Source organism: Symphalangus syndactylus, chromosome 22, assembly GCF_028878055.3.
Source record: "Symphalangus syndactylus isolate Jambi chromosome 22, NHGRI_mSymSyn1-v2.1_pri, whole genome shotgun sequence".
NCBI lineage: Eukaryota > Metazoa > Chordata > Mammalia > Primates > Hylobatidae > Symphalangus > Symphalangus syndactylus.
Genome location: NC_072444.2, coordinates 59622149 through 59642386, shown reverse-complemented (window position 1 = coordinate 59642386; position 20238 = coordinate 59622149). Strand labels below are relative to the sequence as shown.

At 41.0% G+C, this 20238-nt stretch overlaps 1 protein-coding gene across 1 annotated transcript in view; it reads right to left on the bottom strand.

The window, feature by feature from the left end:
• Window positions 1-14977, bottom strand: part of ACMSD (aminocarboxymuconate semialdehyde decarboxylase) — a 63894-nt gene extending 48917 nt beyond the window's left edge. Inside the window, exons 1-2 of the mRNA XM_055262097.2 lie at window positions 14790-14977; window positions 8259-8303 (exon numbers count right to left, since the gene is read on the bottom strand). Of these exons, the coding sequence (XP_055118072.1) occupies window positions 8259-8303; window positions 14790-14846 (102 nt within the window). The 5' untranslated portion in view covers window positions 14847-14977. The remainder of the gene's footprint in view (window positions 1-8258; window positions 8304-14789) is intronic.
• Window positions 14978-20238: the final 5261 nt, after the last annotated feature.

Genomic DNA, 20238 nt, shown 5'->3' with positions numbered 1-20238 from the left:
TTTAGTAGAGACGGGGTTTCACCGTGTTAGCCAGGATGGTCTCGATTTCCTGACCTCGTGATCCGCCCGCCTCGGCCTCCCAAAGTGCTGGGATTACAGGCGTGAGCCACCGCGCCCGGCCCGGGTCCTGTTTTTTAACATTGATCTCAGTATTGGCTGGGTGCGGTGGCTCATGCCTGTAATCCCAGCACTTTGGGAGGCCGAGGCAGGTGGATCACGAGGTCAGGAGATCGAGACCATTCTGGCTAACACGGTGAAACCCTGTCTCTACTAAAAAGACAAAAAAATTAGCCGGGCGTGTTGGCGGGCGCCTGTAGTCCCAGCTACACGGGAGGCTGAGGCAGGAGAATGGCATGAACTCAGGAGGCGGAGCTTGCAGTGAGCGGAGATGGCGCCACTGCACTCCAGCCAGGGCGACAGAGCGAGACTCCGTCTCAAAAAAAAAACATTGACTTCAGCATTAACCAAGATCTTAAACTAAACTAATAACCAAGTAATGGGAGTAAGCTGCTTTAATTTAGACAACCAGAGCCCAATCCCATTTTTTCCTAAACTCTCAAAAGAAAATCAAGTGTTTTTTTTTTTTTAAAGAATTCCTCCATGCAACTATTACTATCCAGATAACACACTTTAAATACACCTCTTATATTTTTAAAGCCAGAACTTCATCTTGGAGTCTGATTCCTAGGGAACCTAACCTGTGAACTTCTGACTTTTAAGTTCTAATTCTAATACTATCTGCAAAAATATGGCTGGTATTTCAAATATCTGATACTGCATGTATCATCAGAAATATATTTTCTTGTCTTTCCTTTTTTTTTTTTTTTTTTTAATTGAGATGGAGTCTCGCTCTGTTGCCCAGGCTGGAGTGCGGTGGTGCGATCTCGGCTCACTGCAATCTCCGCCTCCTGGGTTCAAGTGATTCTCCCACCTCAGCCTCCTGAGTTGCTGGGATTACAGGCACGTGCCACCACACCCGGCTAATTTTTGTATTTTTAGTAGAGACGGGGTTTCACCATGATGGCCAGGCTGGTCTCGAACTCCTGACCTCAAGTAATCTGCCCTCCTCAGCCTCCCAAAGTGCTGGGATTAGGCGTGAGGCACCATGCCCAGCCAGAAATGTATTTTTAAACTCAGTCTTTCACCATCAGATTTCCATTCTCCTCCCCGTCCCCCTAGTGCCCACTCGAGCAATCCCTCCAGATCACACCAGCTGCCATGCTGGTTGGGCTCGAGGTGCAGAGTTGGCAGAAATGGCCCAGACCTTGTCATCAGGAAGCAACCTCTGTAGTCACTGCAGCTCCCACATCCCCAGGTTCTGAAGGACAGCTACCCCGGGAGGCCCTACTTCAACCAACCCAAACTCGATTTGCTCAGCCTGTTTTTCTTCTCGGTCCCTGGCCTGCTTTTCCTCCTGGGTTGGCGGCTTCTATCCTTCAAACCTACATTACTTTGCTTATTGCCCAGAGACTACATCATTTTTTTGCTTCCCTCTGCCTGATAGGCCACCATCCAATCCATTTCCTAATATCATTGATTCTCTCTCCAGAATATTGCCTACAATGGCTGGTCCACTTCTCTCCACCTCCGCTGCTCATTGTTCCACACCCACATCCTCTCTCCCTGAATGATTGCTCAGCCTCCAGCCCCATCTCCCTGCTTCCATTCTGACTCCCTTTCAACCTAGTCTCCACAAAGTGATCAGAGTAAACTTACAAATCCCCATCTCAGATCTTGCCACTGCCCCACTTAAAACTCTTGAATGGATTCCTGTTTTCCTGAAGGTGAAATCCAGACTCCTTAACCTGGCCTGTAAGGCCTTGCATGATTTAACTAACCCCTGCCTACCTCTGTGACTTCCTCATGTTTATACCTTTATAAATAGTCTCTTTATGAACTCTTTTCAAAGTAGTCTAATTTAAGTGTGCCATTTGTTTTCCATTTGGAACCTGATTCATCTAGCTTTAAAAACCATACGTATAACATACTAATAATACTCTGTCATTTCCAAAGGTGCATTCCTATTTAAGTAAAACCATAGGAGAAGGTCTGGAAAAATACCCACCAAACTGTTAATAGGAATTAATTTTGAGAAGATATACAAATGACCAACAAACATGAAAAAATGCTCCACATCACTGATCATCAGAGAAATGCAAATCAAAACCACAATGAGATACCATCTCACACCAATCAGAATGGCCATTATTAAAAAGTCAGAAAATAACAGATGCTGGTGAGGCTGACAAGAACAGAAAACCAAATACTGCATGTTCTCACTTAGAAATGGAAGCTAAACATTGGGTTTCATGGATATAAGGATGGCAACAATAGACACTGGGGACTACCAGAGGGGGCCGGGAGGGAGGAGACAAGGCCTGAGAAACTGATCATTTCCAATGGTTACTATGCTCACTAACTGGGTGGCGGGTTCAATCATACCCTTAAACCTCAGCGCCAGTCGATATACCCAGGTAACAAACCTGCACATGTATCCTCTGAGCTTAAAATAAAAGTTGAAATTATTTTAAAGAAAGGAAGAACTTTTGAAAACAGGGAATGCTGGCCCAAGAGAACTGTAGCTTTATCTCTAATGGCTTGAATCTAAAAAGGAGCATTTAGTCAAATATTACTTATGTAATAATAATAATAAATTATTCTTAAAAACATCTGAAGGTATTGGACAAGATCAATGGCTTTCAGCCAGTTTTGGCTGTGACCCCACATTAAGAAATCTATTTTTTGGCCAGGCATGTTGGCTTATGCCTATAATCCTAGCACTCTGGGGGGCCGAAGCAGGTGGATCACTTGAGGTCAGGAGTTAGAGACCAGCCTGACCGACATAGTGAAACCCTGTCTCTACTAAAAATACAAAATTAGCTGGGCGTGGTGGCACACGCCTGTAATCCCAGCTACTTGGGAGGCTGAGGCAGGAGAATCGCTTGAACCTGGGAGACAGAGGTTGCAGTGAGCCAAGATGGCGCCATTGCACTCTGTCCTGGGCAACAAGAGCAAAACTCCATCTCAAAAAAAAAAAAAAAATCTATTTTGCATTGTCATTCAGAATACCCATATATATCTATTTGTACAGACACAAACTGAGACAGAAGATTCATGAAACAATATTTACTCTTGCCATAAGCAGTGCATTCTACTATTTTGTTTTGCATATGAATTTTGGGGGGAGGGGGATACAAATATGGTTGATAACAGTGAGGAGTCTGACAGGATTATGTGTGTAAAAATGCTCAAAGTGTGATGTAAATGTTCACGTGTGTGTGTGTGTGTGTGTGTGTGTGTGTTCCCAAGGCCCTGGGATGAACTCAGTGTGTGTTTCTAGATGCTGTTGACCTATGGCTTTGAAATGGGCCCGTGTCTACCCTCCTGGGTTGGAGGCTTTAAAATGCTCACAGGTGTCTTTGCCATCAGGGCACAATTCTGCCCCCACGGCATGCAGATCCTGGCAGGTTGTCATACAAACCAAGGACTGGCCTGCTACTTATACTTTTATAAATATTCAATCAAAAGACAAATAATGTTTTTCAGTTCTGAGCAAGGCTTTGCCATGACAGACGACTACCCCTCAATTTGTTTGGGGAACACTGAAAAACCAAGAGTTAAGAAGAGAAATGGAGCAAACCAGAGAAATGTTTTGGAAAGAACTTTGAGAGAACAGGAATCTCCAGGGTAAGTCAATCCTGGGGGCAGAACACGTTTCTTCACTAAAGGAACATAGGAGAGTAAGAATTATTTTCAAATCCCAAATCCTGGATTTTCTCATTGCTCCCAGCCTAATTTGCATAATTGTTTAAATTTGCATATTGTTTTCTATGGACTCGAATCCCTGACAACTGTAATTATGAAAAATACAGACTGAGTCTGTTTTGGTTTGCTTTGTTTTGTTTTTGAGAGAGAGGGAGTGTGTTACTCTTTTATCCTATTTGATTACCATTGTATCAGATTTTGCTGGAAATAAGTCAGTAGATGTGACTGGAAAATATTTCCATTTTGTTTTCTTTTGGAGATTTGGCTACTAAGTTTATGAAATTTCTTGATATTAAAACAAAATGAAATGAAGGCCATTCAAATCCACTATCGAAGGACAAACTGAAGACAGGCCCATGGAGTAAGAGAAAAAAAAATCACAGCTGCCTGTCCCTGCAGCTGGGGTTTCCTAGCTGCTTTGCCGTCAGCTCCATTCATATCATACTTTCCCTCAGAGAGACTTGAGACCAGCTTAGAGCATCAGATCCTGGTCTAGGAACTAGCATTTTGAATGGGAAAAGTGAAGCACAGTGATTGAATTGGCACTTAGTGGACACACTGAAGTAGGTGAGGATGAGCTGCCTCAGAGACAGTGATGTTTAAAACTATTGAAAACCTAAGCAGTACCCTTCAGGACATAGGCATGGGCAAAGATTTCATGACTAAAACACCAGAAGCAATGGCAACAAAAGCCAAAATTGACAACTGGGATCTAATTAAACTAAAGAGCTTCTGCACAGCAAAATAAACTATCATCAGAGTGAACAGGCAACCCACAGAATGGGAGGAAGGTTTTGCAATCTATCCATCTGACGAAGGGCTAAGGAACTTAAACAAATTTACAAGAAAAAAACAACCCCATCAAAAAGTGGGTGAAGGATGTGAACAGACACTTCTCAAAAGAAGACATTTATGTGCCCAACAAACATGAAAAAAAGGTCATCATCACTGGTCATTAGAGAAATGCAAATCAAAACCACAATGAGATACCATCTCACGCCAGTTAGAATGGCGATCATTAAAAAGTCAGGAAACAACAGATGCTGGAGAGGATGTGCAGAAATAGGAACGCTTTTATCCTGTTTTTTGGGAGTGTAAGTTAGTTCAACCATTGTGGAAGACAGTGTGGCAATTCCTCCAGGATCTAGAACCAGAAATACTATTTGACCCAGCAATCTCATTACTGGGTATATACCCAAAGGATTACAAATCATTCTACTATAAAGACACATGCATACGTATGTTTACTGCAGCACTATTCACAATAGCAAAGACTTGGAACCAACCCAAATGCCCATAGATGATAGACTGGATAAAGAAAATGTGGCTGGCTGGGCACAATGGCTCACGCCTGTAATCCCAGCACTTTGGAAGGCCGAGGTGGGCGGATCACCTGAGGTTGGGAGTTCGAGACCCGCCTGACCAACATGGAGAAACCCTGTCTCTACTAAAAATACAAAATTAGCTGGGCATGGTGGTGCATGCCTGTAATCCCAGCTACTCAGGAGCCTGAGGCAGGAGAATCGCTTGAACCCGGGCAGCAGAGGTTGCGGTGAGCCGGGATCACGCATTGCACTCCAGCCTTTGCAACAAGAGCGAAACTCCGCCTCAAAAAAAGGAAAAAGGAAAAGAAAAAAAGAAAATGTGGTACATATGCACCATGGAATACTATACAGCCATAAAAAAGGATGAATTCATGTCCTTTGCAGGGACATGGATGAAGCTGGAAACCATCATTCTCAGCAACTAACACAGGAACAGAAAACCAAACACTGCATGTTCTCACTCATAAGTGGGAGTTGAACAATGAGAACATATGGACACAGGGAGGGAAACATCACACACCATGGCCTGTCTGGGGATGGGGGGCTAGGTGAGGGATAGCATTAGGAGAAATACCTAATGTAGATGACGGGTTGATGGGTGTAGTGAACCACCATGGCACTTGTATAACTACGTAACAAATCTGCACATTCTGCACATGGATCCCAGAACTTAAAGTATATATATATATATATATATATTTATATATATATATATACTTTATATATATATGCACTTTATATATATATATATTTATATATATACTTTATATATATATACACTTTATATATATATATACTTTATATATGTATATACACTTTATATATATATACTTTATATATGTATATACACTTTATATATATATACTTTATATATATATATACACTTTATATATATACTTTATATATATATACACTTTATATATATATATATACTTTATATATATATATATACTTTGTATATATATATATATATACTTTATATATATATATATATACTTTATATATATATATATATACTTTATATATATATATATATATATACTTTATATATATATATATAACCCCAAAAAGCTCTTTAGTGGTTCCCCACTGTCTTCAGGATCAAGTTCAAAGCCCTAAGCTCATTTCAGGGCCTAACCCCTAAATCCTTCATGGCCCTGTCTGATGAGGTTTCTGGCGTCCTCTCCATCTTTTTGCCTCTTCTTCGCTCTCCCTACTCTTGTCTGCTTCTATGTTTTCTCACAGAGCAACCAAAGTGGTCTTTTAAAACCACTAAGACCCTCCGAAGAATTTGCATTGTTCTGAGAATGCAATCCAGACTCTTTAGCATGCCCTGCAAGTCCACATGTGGCCGGGCCTCTGCCTGCCTTGCCAGCCCATTTCCTACTATCTTCCCCTTTCACTGCATTTCAGCCACATTGCCTTCCTTTCTGTTCCTTGAACACATCAACTCTTTATCACTTGGTGGCCTTTGCAACTGCTGTTCCCCCAGCCAGGAACACTTTTCCAGGTATTCCCTTCTCATCCTCAAAGCCTTTGCCAGGTCACTGACCAGCCAGCCTCTTGCTCTCTATCACATCGCTGCTTTATATTCCATTATCTGAATTGATTATGTTGACTTGTGACCCCTAGAATCTGAGCACTAACAGAGCCGGGACTATGTCTATCTTGTTCACCAGCATATTCTCAGTGTCTAGGTTGGTGGGCCTGACACAAAATAAGTTTCAATAAAAAGCAATAAGTCCGTGAATGAATGTATGAGAGCCAGTGGTTCTCAAACTTGAATATGCTACTTTGGGAGGCTGAAGTGGGAGGACTACTTGAGGCCAGGAGTTTGAGGTCAGCCTGGGCAACATAGTGAGACCCCCTGTCTATAAAATAAAATAAAATAAAATAATTAGCTGGGCATGGTGATGTGCACCTGTAGTCTCAGCTACTTGGGAAGCTGAGGTGAGAGGATCACTTAAGCCTGGGAGTTGGAGGCTGCAAGTGAGCTGTGATTGGATCACTGCACCCCAGCTGGGCAATAGAATGAGACCCTGTCCTTAAAAATATTAATAATTTAAAAAACTCTTGACTAAGCATCAGAATCACCAGAGGCTTGTTAAAACAGGTTGCTTGCCCTACCTCTAGAGTTCTGATTTGGTAAGACTGGGGTAAGGTCTGAGAATTTGGATTTCTCCCAAGTTCCCAGGTGATGGTGAATCTGCTGTTTGTGGGACCAGTTTGAGGAATGCTGTTACCATCCATAGCTGAGTGCTTGAATTCTGAGCTCACATATGTTTAATATTTCATGCCTTTGTTCCCTTTCTTCTTTTCCTAGAACATGGTTTCCTTATTCTCTGGGCAAGCCTCCCCGCCTGCTTTAAGATGTGGGATGGGCATCATTTCCTCCAGAAGGCCTTCTCTGATCCTTGGTGCCCAAATCTCTGCCCCTTAGCACCTGATGTAAAGGGAGTCTTAACCTTTCCATGCCGCATGGGGTTAACTCTGCACATTAACTGGATTTCCAGACCACAAGTCCTCCAGAGCCTGCATTAGTCATGTCTGTATGCCAGCTGGAAGCTCAAGAATATTCCCTCTGAACTCGGAGAAGACACATGATACCTCTGAAAATGAAGTCAGACCCATGCCCTGCCTGGGCAGATCTAGACTCCCAGCTCACTCTTGGGCCTCATTATTTCTGGAGGGCTTTGCCCACAGCCTTCTTCTTTTTGCCTTTTCCTCTTACCAAACTCAACCCTTAATAACACTGTCTTCTCCCCTTTGTCTCCAATGTTTAATTTTTCCAGCTTGTGCTCAAACCTAACTGTCCCATTTATTTGGTCAGCTTTAATATACTGTAATAACTTGTAGAGAGCACTAGGTCACTTCCTCGAGGCAGGGCAATAAATGCTAAAATTGGTTGATGGGGTGGGGGAGGAGTAAGAGAGAGACTTTTTAATGGGTTCTCAAATTCCAATTTTATCTTCCTAAATACTACTCTTTGAAGTCACCTCCATTTTTCCCAATTATTCTGAGAAATCTCAGTGCTGTTCCCTTGCCTACAATAAAGCTAATACATGGGCAGAAGAATGGGGTTCCCTGGAGGCCCAGCCTGCAGTGAGGTATCCCATGGCTCAGCTGTCCCTGAGTCCTACTGATGTTCATGCTTTGGAAGAAACTCACCTTGCTGTGATGTTGGAGCTGCACCCAGCCTCCATAGCCGAACCTCTGCAGTGGGGAGAAGCACAGTTAGAGTCAAAGAGCAAAGACCAGGCTGCAATCACGGGTCATGCTTAGCCCAGAAGATCCTGAGCTCCACCTTTCAAGCAAGCATTGCCTTCCCATTTCCCCCATGCCCATGTGTCGCCTATTTAGTATTTACAATTAAATTCACTTACATTTTTCCTTCAATATATTTATACAAGAAGAAAATTCTGTTATCTCAGCAGTGCTGGTTTTATCTTTTCCCCGATGCAGATTGAATTTTTAAAATGAAGATTAACATGAAAAAATATTGTTCATGTACCACCTAAAATCATTTCACAGGCTACCAGGAGTACGTCGCCCCTAAGGACACTCTTTAGGAAACACACTGCTTTTCAAACTGTGGGTTGCAATCCATGAGTAGATTGTGATATCAGTTTAGTGGATAGGGACTCAAACATTTTAAAACAGGAAATCATGTATGTAGCAGATGCTGTTGGTGTCCCGCTCATATCCCTTCGCTTTGACACTTCTGTGCATGCCAGCCCACCTCCATCAGCCAGTGCCTGCATTTCACTGGCTGAGGGCTTTCCCCTGGAACCTGCTTTGATCAAGCCATCCTAATGGGTCAGAAGTACTAAGAAATTAGTTCCCTGCATCCCCTCGGCCCAACAACCCTTAACAGATAATTGAGGGAGTTGTATATAAATACACTGAACACACCGTACCCCACCCCTCGGTCAGGACAACGCAGAGATGAGGCACACATTTTGCTCTGGAATACAAACCTTTCACTGGCTGCCCTATTTTCCCTGTCTCACTTCCTCACTCTACTGGTGTTTCCTGGGATCACCTCCAAAGCAAACTACTTGCATCTGAATCCTTATCTCAGGGTCTGCTTCTTGGAAAACATCAGAGAGTAAAGGAATGGAAAGGAATAGAATAAATTAGAATGTCTCCCGTGTATTAAGTAATGGTTTCATAACAGTTTTTCTTCCCGTTTAATGTATATAAATGTTTGTACTGAGTCATAATGTAAAATAGATTTCCACCTGGGGATCATGCGTAAAAACTGTGGAAAGCCACCAACTGAAAACATAGGTAAGTATGACTCAAATAACTATTGACTTTATCATATCATATCATACTGCGTCATATCATTATTCCTTCTTCACGCTTTCATGGAGTCCCATCTATGACAAGCCTTACTAGGTCAGAGAAAATAAAAGAGAAGGACAGTTCCGGCCCATGTGGAGCAGAGTCTTGGGAGGTTAAGGCTGGGGTAGGCAAGGAATTGAAGGGCCACATCATCGTGTGTGAGACACACTGTGACTGTGATGCACAGGTGCTCTGGGGGCCTTGGGGAGGGAGCTGACCTAACACCTTGGGCTGTGGTATTAGGAGGGAGGTTGAAAAGGTAGTCCTGGGGTCAGATTGGAGAGGATCTTCTAGTGTTCAGGATTTCCACGCTTCCTGCATGGCTCTCACAGTGTGGTGTCAGAGGGAAGGAATAGAGGCAGGAGATAGCTACATGAGGAAGCTCCTTAATGGCTCTGAGTTGGTCAGTGGTGATGGGTCAACGAGTAAAGCAAGCTGTGCATCAGCTCAACCTCTCACTTGTGGCTGAATGAGGCCAGGGTACAGCAGTTGGTTCTCATGCCATGGTGCAGGGAAGTTGTCTGTAGGGAGTCAGGTCCTGGTGGACCCCTTTCCTAGCTCCCTTCACCTCTAGACTGAGAGGAAGGTCTGGGCCTGGGCCACAGTGCAGCATAGAGGTGTTTGTGTCTCTGTCTGTGCCTGGGGTCTGCCTCAATAGCTTCGTAAGGTTTGGATTAATTCTATACCAGTCTTATTCCACCCAGGTATAAGGTCTGTTCTTGAGTCCTAGCCCCAAATAATCATATTACCTTTAGAAATCTATCTTCTGTTTCCTCCCCAGTGACATCAGCAGAACCGGTTTTGCAGGATGGGCAGGCAAGGGAAACTGTCAGCCGGAGCTCAGCTTCTCCTCTCTGCCCCCAGCCTCTCCTTTGCTTGTGCCCTCAACCCCTGCTCTCGCCCTTCATGCATTCAGTACCCTTGTACTTTTTCCTTGTTTTCCTCTGGAAAAAGCTGCCAAGAGAGGTATGTTGGGGGAGGAATGGAATATGACCTTAATCAGTTATACTTTAGAGTAAACTTAAGACTATGTGCTCTTAAACTGGAAATTTGCCATTGAACTTTTATCCTTAATGTAGAAGAAAAGGTTTTATTTCCTTCCTTCTCTACTGCCTGCTTTCTCCCCCTTCTTCCTCACTCTCTTTCTTTGTTACTTTTTCGTAATTCTGTAAGGAACTGTAACCCATATGTTAGCAGGTAGAGAAGTATTCCATTTGGGGAAGGGCGGGGAGGTAGGAAAGGCAGAGCAGAGGGATCCTCCCACATGCAACAACTCACTTACAAGGCACTTGACTTTGTTGGTGTGAAGTGTCTCCAAGTCACTGTTTTCTTATGTGTATTAATAAAATGAGGCTAACAGGAGTGGTGGGGACATAAGTTTTTAGGGGAATTAGCTGAGATAGTGCATATAAAGCTGCTGACACCAGGCCTGGCCAGTGGACAGGGCTTCATTCATGCTAACAATGTTGCTGATGGTGATGGTGGTGACGGTGGGGGCACTAATTGCCATGGTGGAGGGAGTGAGGTGGTGGTAGTGGTGTGGCTGAAGTAGTGAGTATGGCGGCAATGGTGGTACCCGTGATGGCTGATGGTGATGGTGATGGCAGTGACAGCCGTGGTGATAGTAGTAGTGGGGATGGTGGTAGGGGTGGCAGTAGTGGCGACAGTCTTATTCCAACCTCAAATAGAATACTCTAGGGTCAGAACTAAGGAGAGCTGTGAAAAAAAGAGCCTTTTGTCACTCTGTGTCCCTCCCTCCCTTCCTGGAAAGTATAAAGTGCCAATTTATCTCACAGGCCCCTTGCAAAGACCCAACTTATTTAGGGCAACTTTATTCTTCTCCAGGTCTGTGCTTGAAGTAGCCCCCGCAGTTCTCATTCTAGGTTGAGCCAAGCCTGGGGTCTAAAATTTATGACCCTGGAAGTGGTTTTGGTCAGAGCATATGCCAGGAAGCATCTACAATCTGAAAGTGTTTGACTGACAATAACCAGTGTCTCATAGCATTTATGAGCATGCCAAATAAAAAGCAAACTGAAAACATTGAAGGAAATTCAGTTTTATATACAAGAGATATGTTTCTGAAATGGGCATGTATGAATCAAAGTGGATGAACTGAATGACATTGTTAAAGTCTTGAGGACATCACACCTCCATGAGGTGAATAATGAGCCTCCTGGGTGATGAAACCAGATACTTTTATCTCCTCAGAAGGATTTTCTAAAAATCAAATGATGTCTAGGATTTTGTCTTCTAAAGCCTTATATCGATCAAGTGCAATTGCTGACAAAAGAAGGTGTAAGTATATGATTTTTAAATTGGAGGTCAGAATTTTTTGCTCCATTTATAATTAGAAGAATCTTTGCAAGCCCTACTATTGGGCAGACAGTAGGTTGTCAGTAAGGCCTTGCTGGAGAAAAAAGCTGAAACTGTATCATCCTCATTGTTGCTGTGAATAATCCATTGCAGATCAACCTGAAACATCTTTTGCCACGATTTCTTGGGCCCTACCTCCTGTTTGTGACAGCAGAGAGTGTGAGTCCTCATTCATCAGAAACAATTTGATCAAGTATCCCTGAATCCACTGTCTTTATATGTCAGATACATATTTTTTTCAAGGATCCTACTTGTAACTCTGACTAAAATTATTATTAGCAAGTGAAAATGAAAAGATTTCTCAAATCCCAGTCCTTTGTCATCATTAGTTAAACATCACTTCAGGCGTGTTGATTCTGCTTTTCTGTCTCTTCATTGTGCAAGAAGGTCAAGGTTATTCCAGCAGCAGTACTCTCTTGGGCCAGTTTTCTCAAGGTGGATGTGGTGGTGGGGAGGCTCTTGAGGGACCACGGTGGCCTCTCATAGCTCTGGGATTCTAGGTTCATTTCTGAGTCTCAAGTATCTCATCTGTCAAGTGAATAATATAAATCTTATCTGCATATTTCACAAGGTTTATGTAAATTATTTCTCCCTCTGTCTCTTCCTGGAAGTACGAAGTGTTATGACTATAATGATGGAAATGATATAGATGGTGATGATGGAGTGTGTCAGCTGTCTGCTTGCAGCATATGAGACTACTACATAAGAAGAAACGGTTTGGAATTGAAAACCAAACATCGTATGTTCTCACTCCTAAGTGGGAGATAAGTTATGAGGATGCAAAGGCATAAGAATGACACGATGGACTTTGGGGACTCGGGGAAAGGGTGGGAAGCAGATGAGGGATAAAAGACTAAAATCGGGTGCAGTGTATACTGCTTGGGTGATAGGTGCACCAAAATCTCACAAATCACCACTAAAGAACTTACGCTTGTAACCAAACACCACCTGTTCCCCAGTAGCTTATGGAAATAAAAATAAAAAAAAAAGAAGAAGAAACCTGGTTTATTGGGACAAAATTCCTCTCCCTCTTTAAAGCAATAGCTGGTGATAGAAAGGAGAGGGAGTTGGAAGCTGGCAAGTCCAAGATCTGGTGAGAACCGGCTTCCTGGTTCTAAGATGGTGCCTTCTTGCTGTGCCCTCACATGGCAGAAGGGGCGAACAAGCTTCCTTGGGCTTACTTTATAAGGGCACTAATCTCATACATGAGGGCTCTGCTCTCATTACATGATCACCTCCAGAAGGCTGCATTTCCTAATACCATTGCCTTGTGGGCGAGGGTTTCACCTGAATTTTGGGGGGGACATACACATTCAGACTGTAGCTCTCTCTAAGCCTCAAAATCCTGTCTGCACAAGGAGGTGTATGCCCTGGAGCTTGGAGCCCTGCTTGGAGGGTTGGTCATGCTAGCTAGCTCTCTCAGTGGGATAGTATAGGTGGGCGTTGTCCTCTAGAGACCACCATGGTGGTTTCCAAAGCATTTAATGTGGATAGTCTTTCATACTCAAATAGAGAAAAAAGCTGTAACAGAGGAATTAGTGGTTTTTTTTGCTAGGTATAGATTATGGCTATTTTAAAATACCAAATACTGAAATTTGGATTTTTCTAAAACTCTCAGATTAGGGAGTATAATCTATTGCTTCCATTACCTGTATCACAAATTAATCAATATGTTCATTGCATCATTCATCAGGCAAATACTCGTAAATGAGGGGTAGAAAGTGGTGGGCACCATAAAATGTAAGAAATGCATGCAGCTTCTAAACAAGGCAGATGCACTCCCACAAAGTAACTGGTGCATTCCCTTCATGAAATCATTAACATTGTGAAGTGATTTACACTTCAGTAAACTATGATGAGGACAACAGCACTCAGAACAGCATGTTCCTGTGTAAACATGTAGAGTCCTTTTAGGAAGAGCAGGTTGAGAGGTTTAGCTTTTATCCTTAGCTGTACATTGTACATAGGATAGGCTTTCAAAGATTTTATTTTTTAATACGCAGTTTCTACCACACCTTACCTAAGATACCAATGGACAAAGAAATACTTAAACATTCTTCTATGAGATAACTATGAGAAGAAAATAGTTTCATCTACTTGCACAATGAACCACACTTAATTCAAGTTTGGGTTAATTCATTTTCCTTCACTTGGGATAAAATAGATGAAACATTATCAGTGGTGTGAAAGTACTGGTAGAATGCTGAAGATTGGGTAAAACCTGATATTAAGCCTGAACAAACCTCTAGCCAATTTTACATTTCCTTCATGTTCCTCACCTTCCTCTTTTTATATTCATTCAAAAGTTCTTAATGACAAAAAGAAATTTCCATCTTTAGAGAAACACAAAGAATACTCTCTTAGGAGATGTCACTGTGCAAAAGCTTCATGTCATTTATTCTAGGGTTTTTTGATGTACCTACTTCCTAGTTCTTCAGGACAAAGATTTATAGAATAAAGAACATCAAACAGTAAAGGTTTCAGGCAGTGTCCTAAAATAGACTAAAAAAAAATTCACAAAGCTATCTCTTGGTGCTTCTAAAACTTATTTTAAACATTTTGGAAAGGAGATATATTTTAGAAGTCCTCGAAACCGATCACATTCCATTTTTAATAGTCTTTTACTTAAAATTGTAACTTTAAATTCTGTAGTTGGCATGTATCTTCCCAGCAGCTGAATATGTGATTTTAAAAAAGGTAAATCTGCCTTACTTAAATTGTCCAGATATTTTAAAGAATGGTTCATTTGAGGGAAAAAAGGGATTCTGAGAAAGCACTTATTTCTTTAATCCAATGTTCTTTCAAAATAAATATAAAAGTCATTTATAAAAGCTAGAAAATCAGAACTACCAAATTATTTAACCCCCTTGCCCCCCACCAAAGCAGATAAACTAGACATCTAATTCCACAAAGAAGAGAAAGGCATTGAGAAACCCTGGAGAAGTTTCAGAAATAATTCAGCAAATTAATTACCATTACCTTTTTTAGATCTGGCCATTCTTTTGGTAGAATATGACTATGGATGTCAATTTTCATCTCCACAGGATAAGAGAAGCATGTAAGGAAAGAAGTTTTGATATCAAGAAACCTTTGTGAAAACTGTGGAGTTAATTAATTTACTTAGTCCCTTTACAGCCACCTTCAGGCAGCAGTCAGTAGGCCTGCCCAACTCAGTCTAGGTCCATTAGAACTGCTTTATTAAAGTTCAAAGTTCTGTTTATTTGTTAACCAAGCTTTGGTTAACCAAGCTTTATTTGTTAATCAAGCTTTGGGTCAACACAGTTTGGTAGTCAGGACTCTTGGCACAAAACTTAAAAAAAAAAAAAAAAAAAAAACTGTACTGAACTGTATGAGGTCAAAAGCACAGCAGAATGTTTTGACTTACAGCAGGTCAAAAATTGACTAATTTTTCATTTTAAATATTTTAACTTAGCTATACTTAGTTAATAATTAAATAGTTTGTAGTTAAAAATAAAACCATGCAGAGGGCTTTTACAGAAAAAGGATAGATCCCGAACTCACCTTTTCTTACCTTTCCTTGCACTATTCAGAAGCAGCCAGTTTTTATGATTTTGCTTTTTGTTCAGTTAGTTACTCCCATATCTTTAAATAATATTTAACAGTTGGCTTGTTCATGAAAATTTAACGTGTTGAAAAGTTATGGGGAGGTTTCACATTTTATATCACAGAAAGAGTCCACTCTTCATATATGTTTTTTCCTCCAGTGCCTTTGTCTTGGACTCATTCATTCATGCATTTTTTTCCTTTTTTTTTGTTTTTTAATTTGAAATGTGGTCTCACTGTATTGCCCAGGCTGGTATCGAATTCCTGGGCTCAGGCAATCCACCCACCTTTGCCTCCCAAAGTGCTGGGATTACAGGCGAGAGCCACTGCACCCAGCTTCATTCATGCATTTAACAAACATTTATGGAGAACTGCTGTGTGCTGACGGTGTAAGGTTGACTGAGAGAAAGATGATACATATCCTAAAGTGTAGGGAAAAGAAGATAGTAGCCATTTCCATTTAGCATTATCAGAGCAGTCAGGGAGGGCTTCCAATACAGCAGAAAGTGGGGCTTATGGTCATGCCTCTAAAGAGAGCCTGGAACAAAACAGCCCTTGATTGTTCTGTTACCCTTTCCTCTTCTTGGACAGCTTAAAATGTTCAAGGGACCCCAGATCCCCTGGCAAACCCTTAAACCTGCCTTGGATGCTGCCTTCAGCTCAGACTCCACAATACATAAATTGAGTAGTCAAAAAGCTTCCTTCTGTAATTCAACTAGATTCTGGATAAATTATAACAGACAGCTTGAAAGAAAATAAAGGAAATCCTTGAAATCCATTTTTTTTAAAAGTTCAGTGAGCTAAAACTGAATGAGTAAGCCTTAAACTAACATGGAGGCACTTGCTAATACTGAGTAAGTAAGTGCAAGCACTTTTAGAGCACTCCAAATGGGCCAGGGACTGGTCCATGAATTTTAATAACATCAGTTAACTTATTACTCATAACATTCCTGTGGGGGAAGAACTAGGACCAATATTCATTTTATAGAAGAGGAAACCGAAGCACAGAGAAGTAACTTGTTCATGGTTACACAATAGTGTGTGGGAGAACTGGAATTAGAATCCAGACAGTGTGGCTTCAGACTCCTAGAGATTTCAGGGTTAATATCCCACAAGGGAATGGGAGATAATATGGGCTTGTACAAAACTGGAATGCCCTCATTACACTAAAAGTCTTGAAGGGTCTAGACCCTTAGGGAAAAAGTAGTCTAGGAAAAAAAATCCATTGGCCAAAAAGAGTGAGTCTGTAATGAAACCTGTCTTCACTATGAGGGGAAAAAAAGAGAAGAAATAAAATTTTCTCTGAGAATTTCTTTGAGAATTACTATTCAAGGTCACCTACTAAGATTTTAGTTAAAGTGGTACTAGGTTACCAACCTAGTACCACTCACCTACTTCCTCCCACCCTGTCTTAGTCAATTTAGTGTTGCTTTAATAGAATACCTGAGTCTGGATAATTTATAAAGAAAAGAAACTCATTTGGCTCACAGTTCTGCTGGCTGGAAAGTCCAAGAACATTGCACCAGGAGCTGTTTGGCTTCTGGTGAGGGCCACATGCTGAGGCACAACATGGTAGAGAAGCAGAAAGGTATGCAGATGTGTGCAAAGAGAGACAGGACAAAGGAGACTAATGAGTTTTATAACAACCCACTCTTGGAAGAACTAATCTATTTCTATGAGAATTAATCCAACCTCACAAACTAAACCAGTCTTGTGAAAAACCCGTCTTAACAGCCTAATCACCTCTTAAAAACACCACCTCCCAATGCTGCTACATTGGCAATTACATGTTAACATGTTTTGGTAGGGAGAAATTACATCCAAACCATAGTACTACTTTTGACCAGAAAAGGGAAATGTAAATCCTCCCTGAAGAAAAACATCCCAATTCTGTCTCCTCAGTATTGCCACAGATTAAGCACCCCCAACAAAGTATTGTCTCACAATAAAAAAACTCTACACACATGAGGAAAAAAGTCACTATGAGCAAGAGTCCACAGATATAATAAATAATAGATTTAAACCTCCAAGAAGGTTTACCAAGTTTGAAAATGAGCAAAATGAAACTTTAAAAATGAAATCAAAATAATTTTAATTTTAAAACTCAGTGGACAGGTTAAACAGCAAAATAGATGTAGCTAAAAATAGAATTAATGAAGTGGAAGAGAGACTTTCATACAGAGGTGAGAGAATTAAGCATATGTAAGGCACAAAACACACAGGTTAGAATAAGAAAGTTTAAGTAGAGTCCAACTGGATTGCTAAAATAGAGGAGTCAGAAGTTGGAGAAGAGATATTCCAAGTGATAGTAGCTGAGAATTTTCTAGAGCTAGTGAGCCAACAGATCCAGGAATCAAAACCTGTATCAAGAAGAACTGAAAAAATTCATTTGTAGAAAGCTTGTAGTGAAAACTACAGAACATCAAAATAAAAATAAGATCCTTTGAGCTGTTAGAGAGATAGAAAGAGAATGCCTCCAAAACTCAGGAATTAGACTGACAGCATACTTCCTAGAGCAATAATGAGATCCATAGGACAATAGGATAATATATTCAAAAGGCTGAGAGATGCTAACTGTGAACTTAGAATTGTACACCATGTAAAATTTTAACAATGGAGGAAGAGTAAAGACATTTTTAGATAAAAACTGAATTTGCTATCAACAGAGCCTCACTTAAGAAATTTTTAATGACGTACCCCCAAAAGAAAAAAAGTGACTCCAGAAAGATGGTCTGAAATACAAGATTGAATGGGGAACAAACAAACTGGTAATCTTATAAGTAAACCTAGCTATATTTAGCACTACTGCTACTACTACTACTACTACTACTACTACTACTACTACTACTGCCTGTTTTAAGGAGTTAAGACACTAGCAAAATGTTATCCAACCACATCTTTGGCATACCATTCCAACAATGAATCTCCTAACTCTGTCATCTTTTGCAATCTGGATAAACTGAGAGTTTCTTAAATCATTAAGTCCTGGTTCCTTATAGTTTACCATTTTGTCAATCTGTCTTTTCCTTTTGCATGTACTATAAACAGGAAGAAACCAGGATGCATCTTTAATACTTTGCTTGGAAATCTCAGCCAAATATCCAGTTTTGTCACTTACAAGTTCTGATTTCCACACAACTGTAGGGAACACAATTGAGCTAAGTTTTCTGCCACTATATAACAAGGATTCACTTTCCTCCAGTTTCTAACATGTTCTCATTTCCTTCTGAGCCCTCACCACACTGCCTGCCTGCCTGCCCTCCTTCCTTCCTTCCTTCCTTCCTTCCTTCCTTCCTTCCTTCCTTCCTTCCTTCCTTTCCTTCTTCCTTCCTTCCTTCCTTCCTTCCTTCCTTCCTTCCTTCCTCTCTCTCTCTCTCTTTATTTATTTTGAGATGGAGTTTCGCTCTTGTTGCTCAGGCTGGAGTGCAATGGCATGATCTCGGCTCACTGCAACCTCTGTCTCTGGCCTTAAAACGATTGTCCTGCCTCAGCCTCCCGAGTAGCTGGGATTACAGGCATGCACCACCACACCTGGCTAATTTTTGTATTTTTAGTAGAGATGGGGTTTCTCTATGTTGGTCAGGCTGGTCTTGAACTCCTGACCTTAGGTGATCTGCCTGCCTTGGCCTCTCAAAGTGCTGGGATTACAGGTGTGAGCCACTGCACCTGGCCCACATTGCCTTTAATATCCATGTTTCTACCAATGGTATGTTTATGATGATTAAGGTGTTGTTTATGATGATTAAAGTGTTCTCCAAGACAATATAGGTTCTCTCTACCAGGCTCCTCACTCCTTTGAGCCCTCACCGGCGGAATCTTTAACATCCATATTTCTACTAACAGTATCTTCAAGGCAATCCAGGATTTTCAGTATTATTTCACCCTCTGCCTAATGTCCAATTCCAAAGCTGCTTTCACATATTTATGTATTTATTACAGTGGTACTCCACTTTCAGGTACCAAACTCTGTATTAGCTTCGAATTGCTATTGTAACAAATTACTGCAAACTTAATGGCTTAAAACACATGAATTTATTCTCTCATAGATCTAGAGGTAAGAAGTCTAACATGGGTCAGCAGGGATATTTTTCTGCTGGAGGCTCTGCAAAAGAATGTTTCCTTGCCTTTCTAGCTTCTGGAGACTATCTGCATCCCTGGCTCCTGCCCCCTGAAACCCATCTTCAAAGACATTGGCATCCTCTAGTCCTCTCTGCGTCTATCATCACCTTGCCTTTTTAAAATTCTCACTCTCCTGCCTCCTTCTTATAAAGGCCCATGTGACTACACTGGACCTCCCTAGATAACCCAGGATAATCCTTACTTAATTACATTTTTAAAGCCCTTTTTACCATGTAAGGTAACATATTCACAGGTTCTGGGGACTATGGTATGGACATCTTTGAGCAGGTAGAGGGGGACATTTTCAGCTGTCACTAATTAGGCATTGTAAAATTTCCAGAGTAACTACTAAAAGAATACAAATAGAATATATAACTTAAAAGCCAGCGAAGTGGAAAATGGAATAAGAATAAAAATTAATTCAAAAGAAGGCAATAAAAGAGAAAAAAAACCATAAATAATAGGGCAAATAGAAAGCACAAAACAAAATGGCAGAAATAACAAAATCCAGCTATAAGGAACATATTTAAACTATAAGAATACACAAAGTTTGAAAGCAAAAAAATTACAAGAAATTAAAAGTAGCAAATTCTAACCAAAAGATAGCTATGATAGGTTTTTTTTTTGTTTTTTTGTTTGTTGTTGTTGTTGTCATTGTTTATTGAGATGGAGTCTCCCTCTGTTACCCAGGCTGGAGTGCAGTGGCATGATCTCTGCTCACTGTAACCTCCACCTCCTGGGTTCA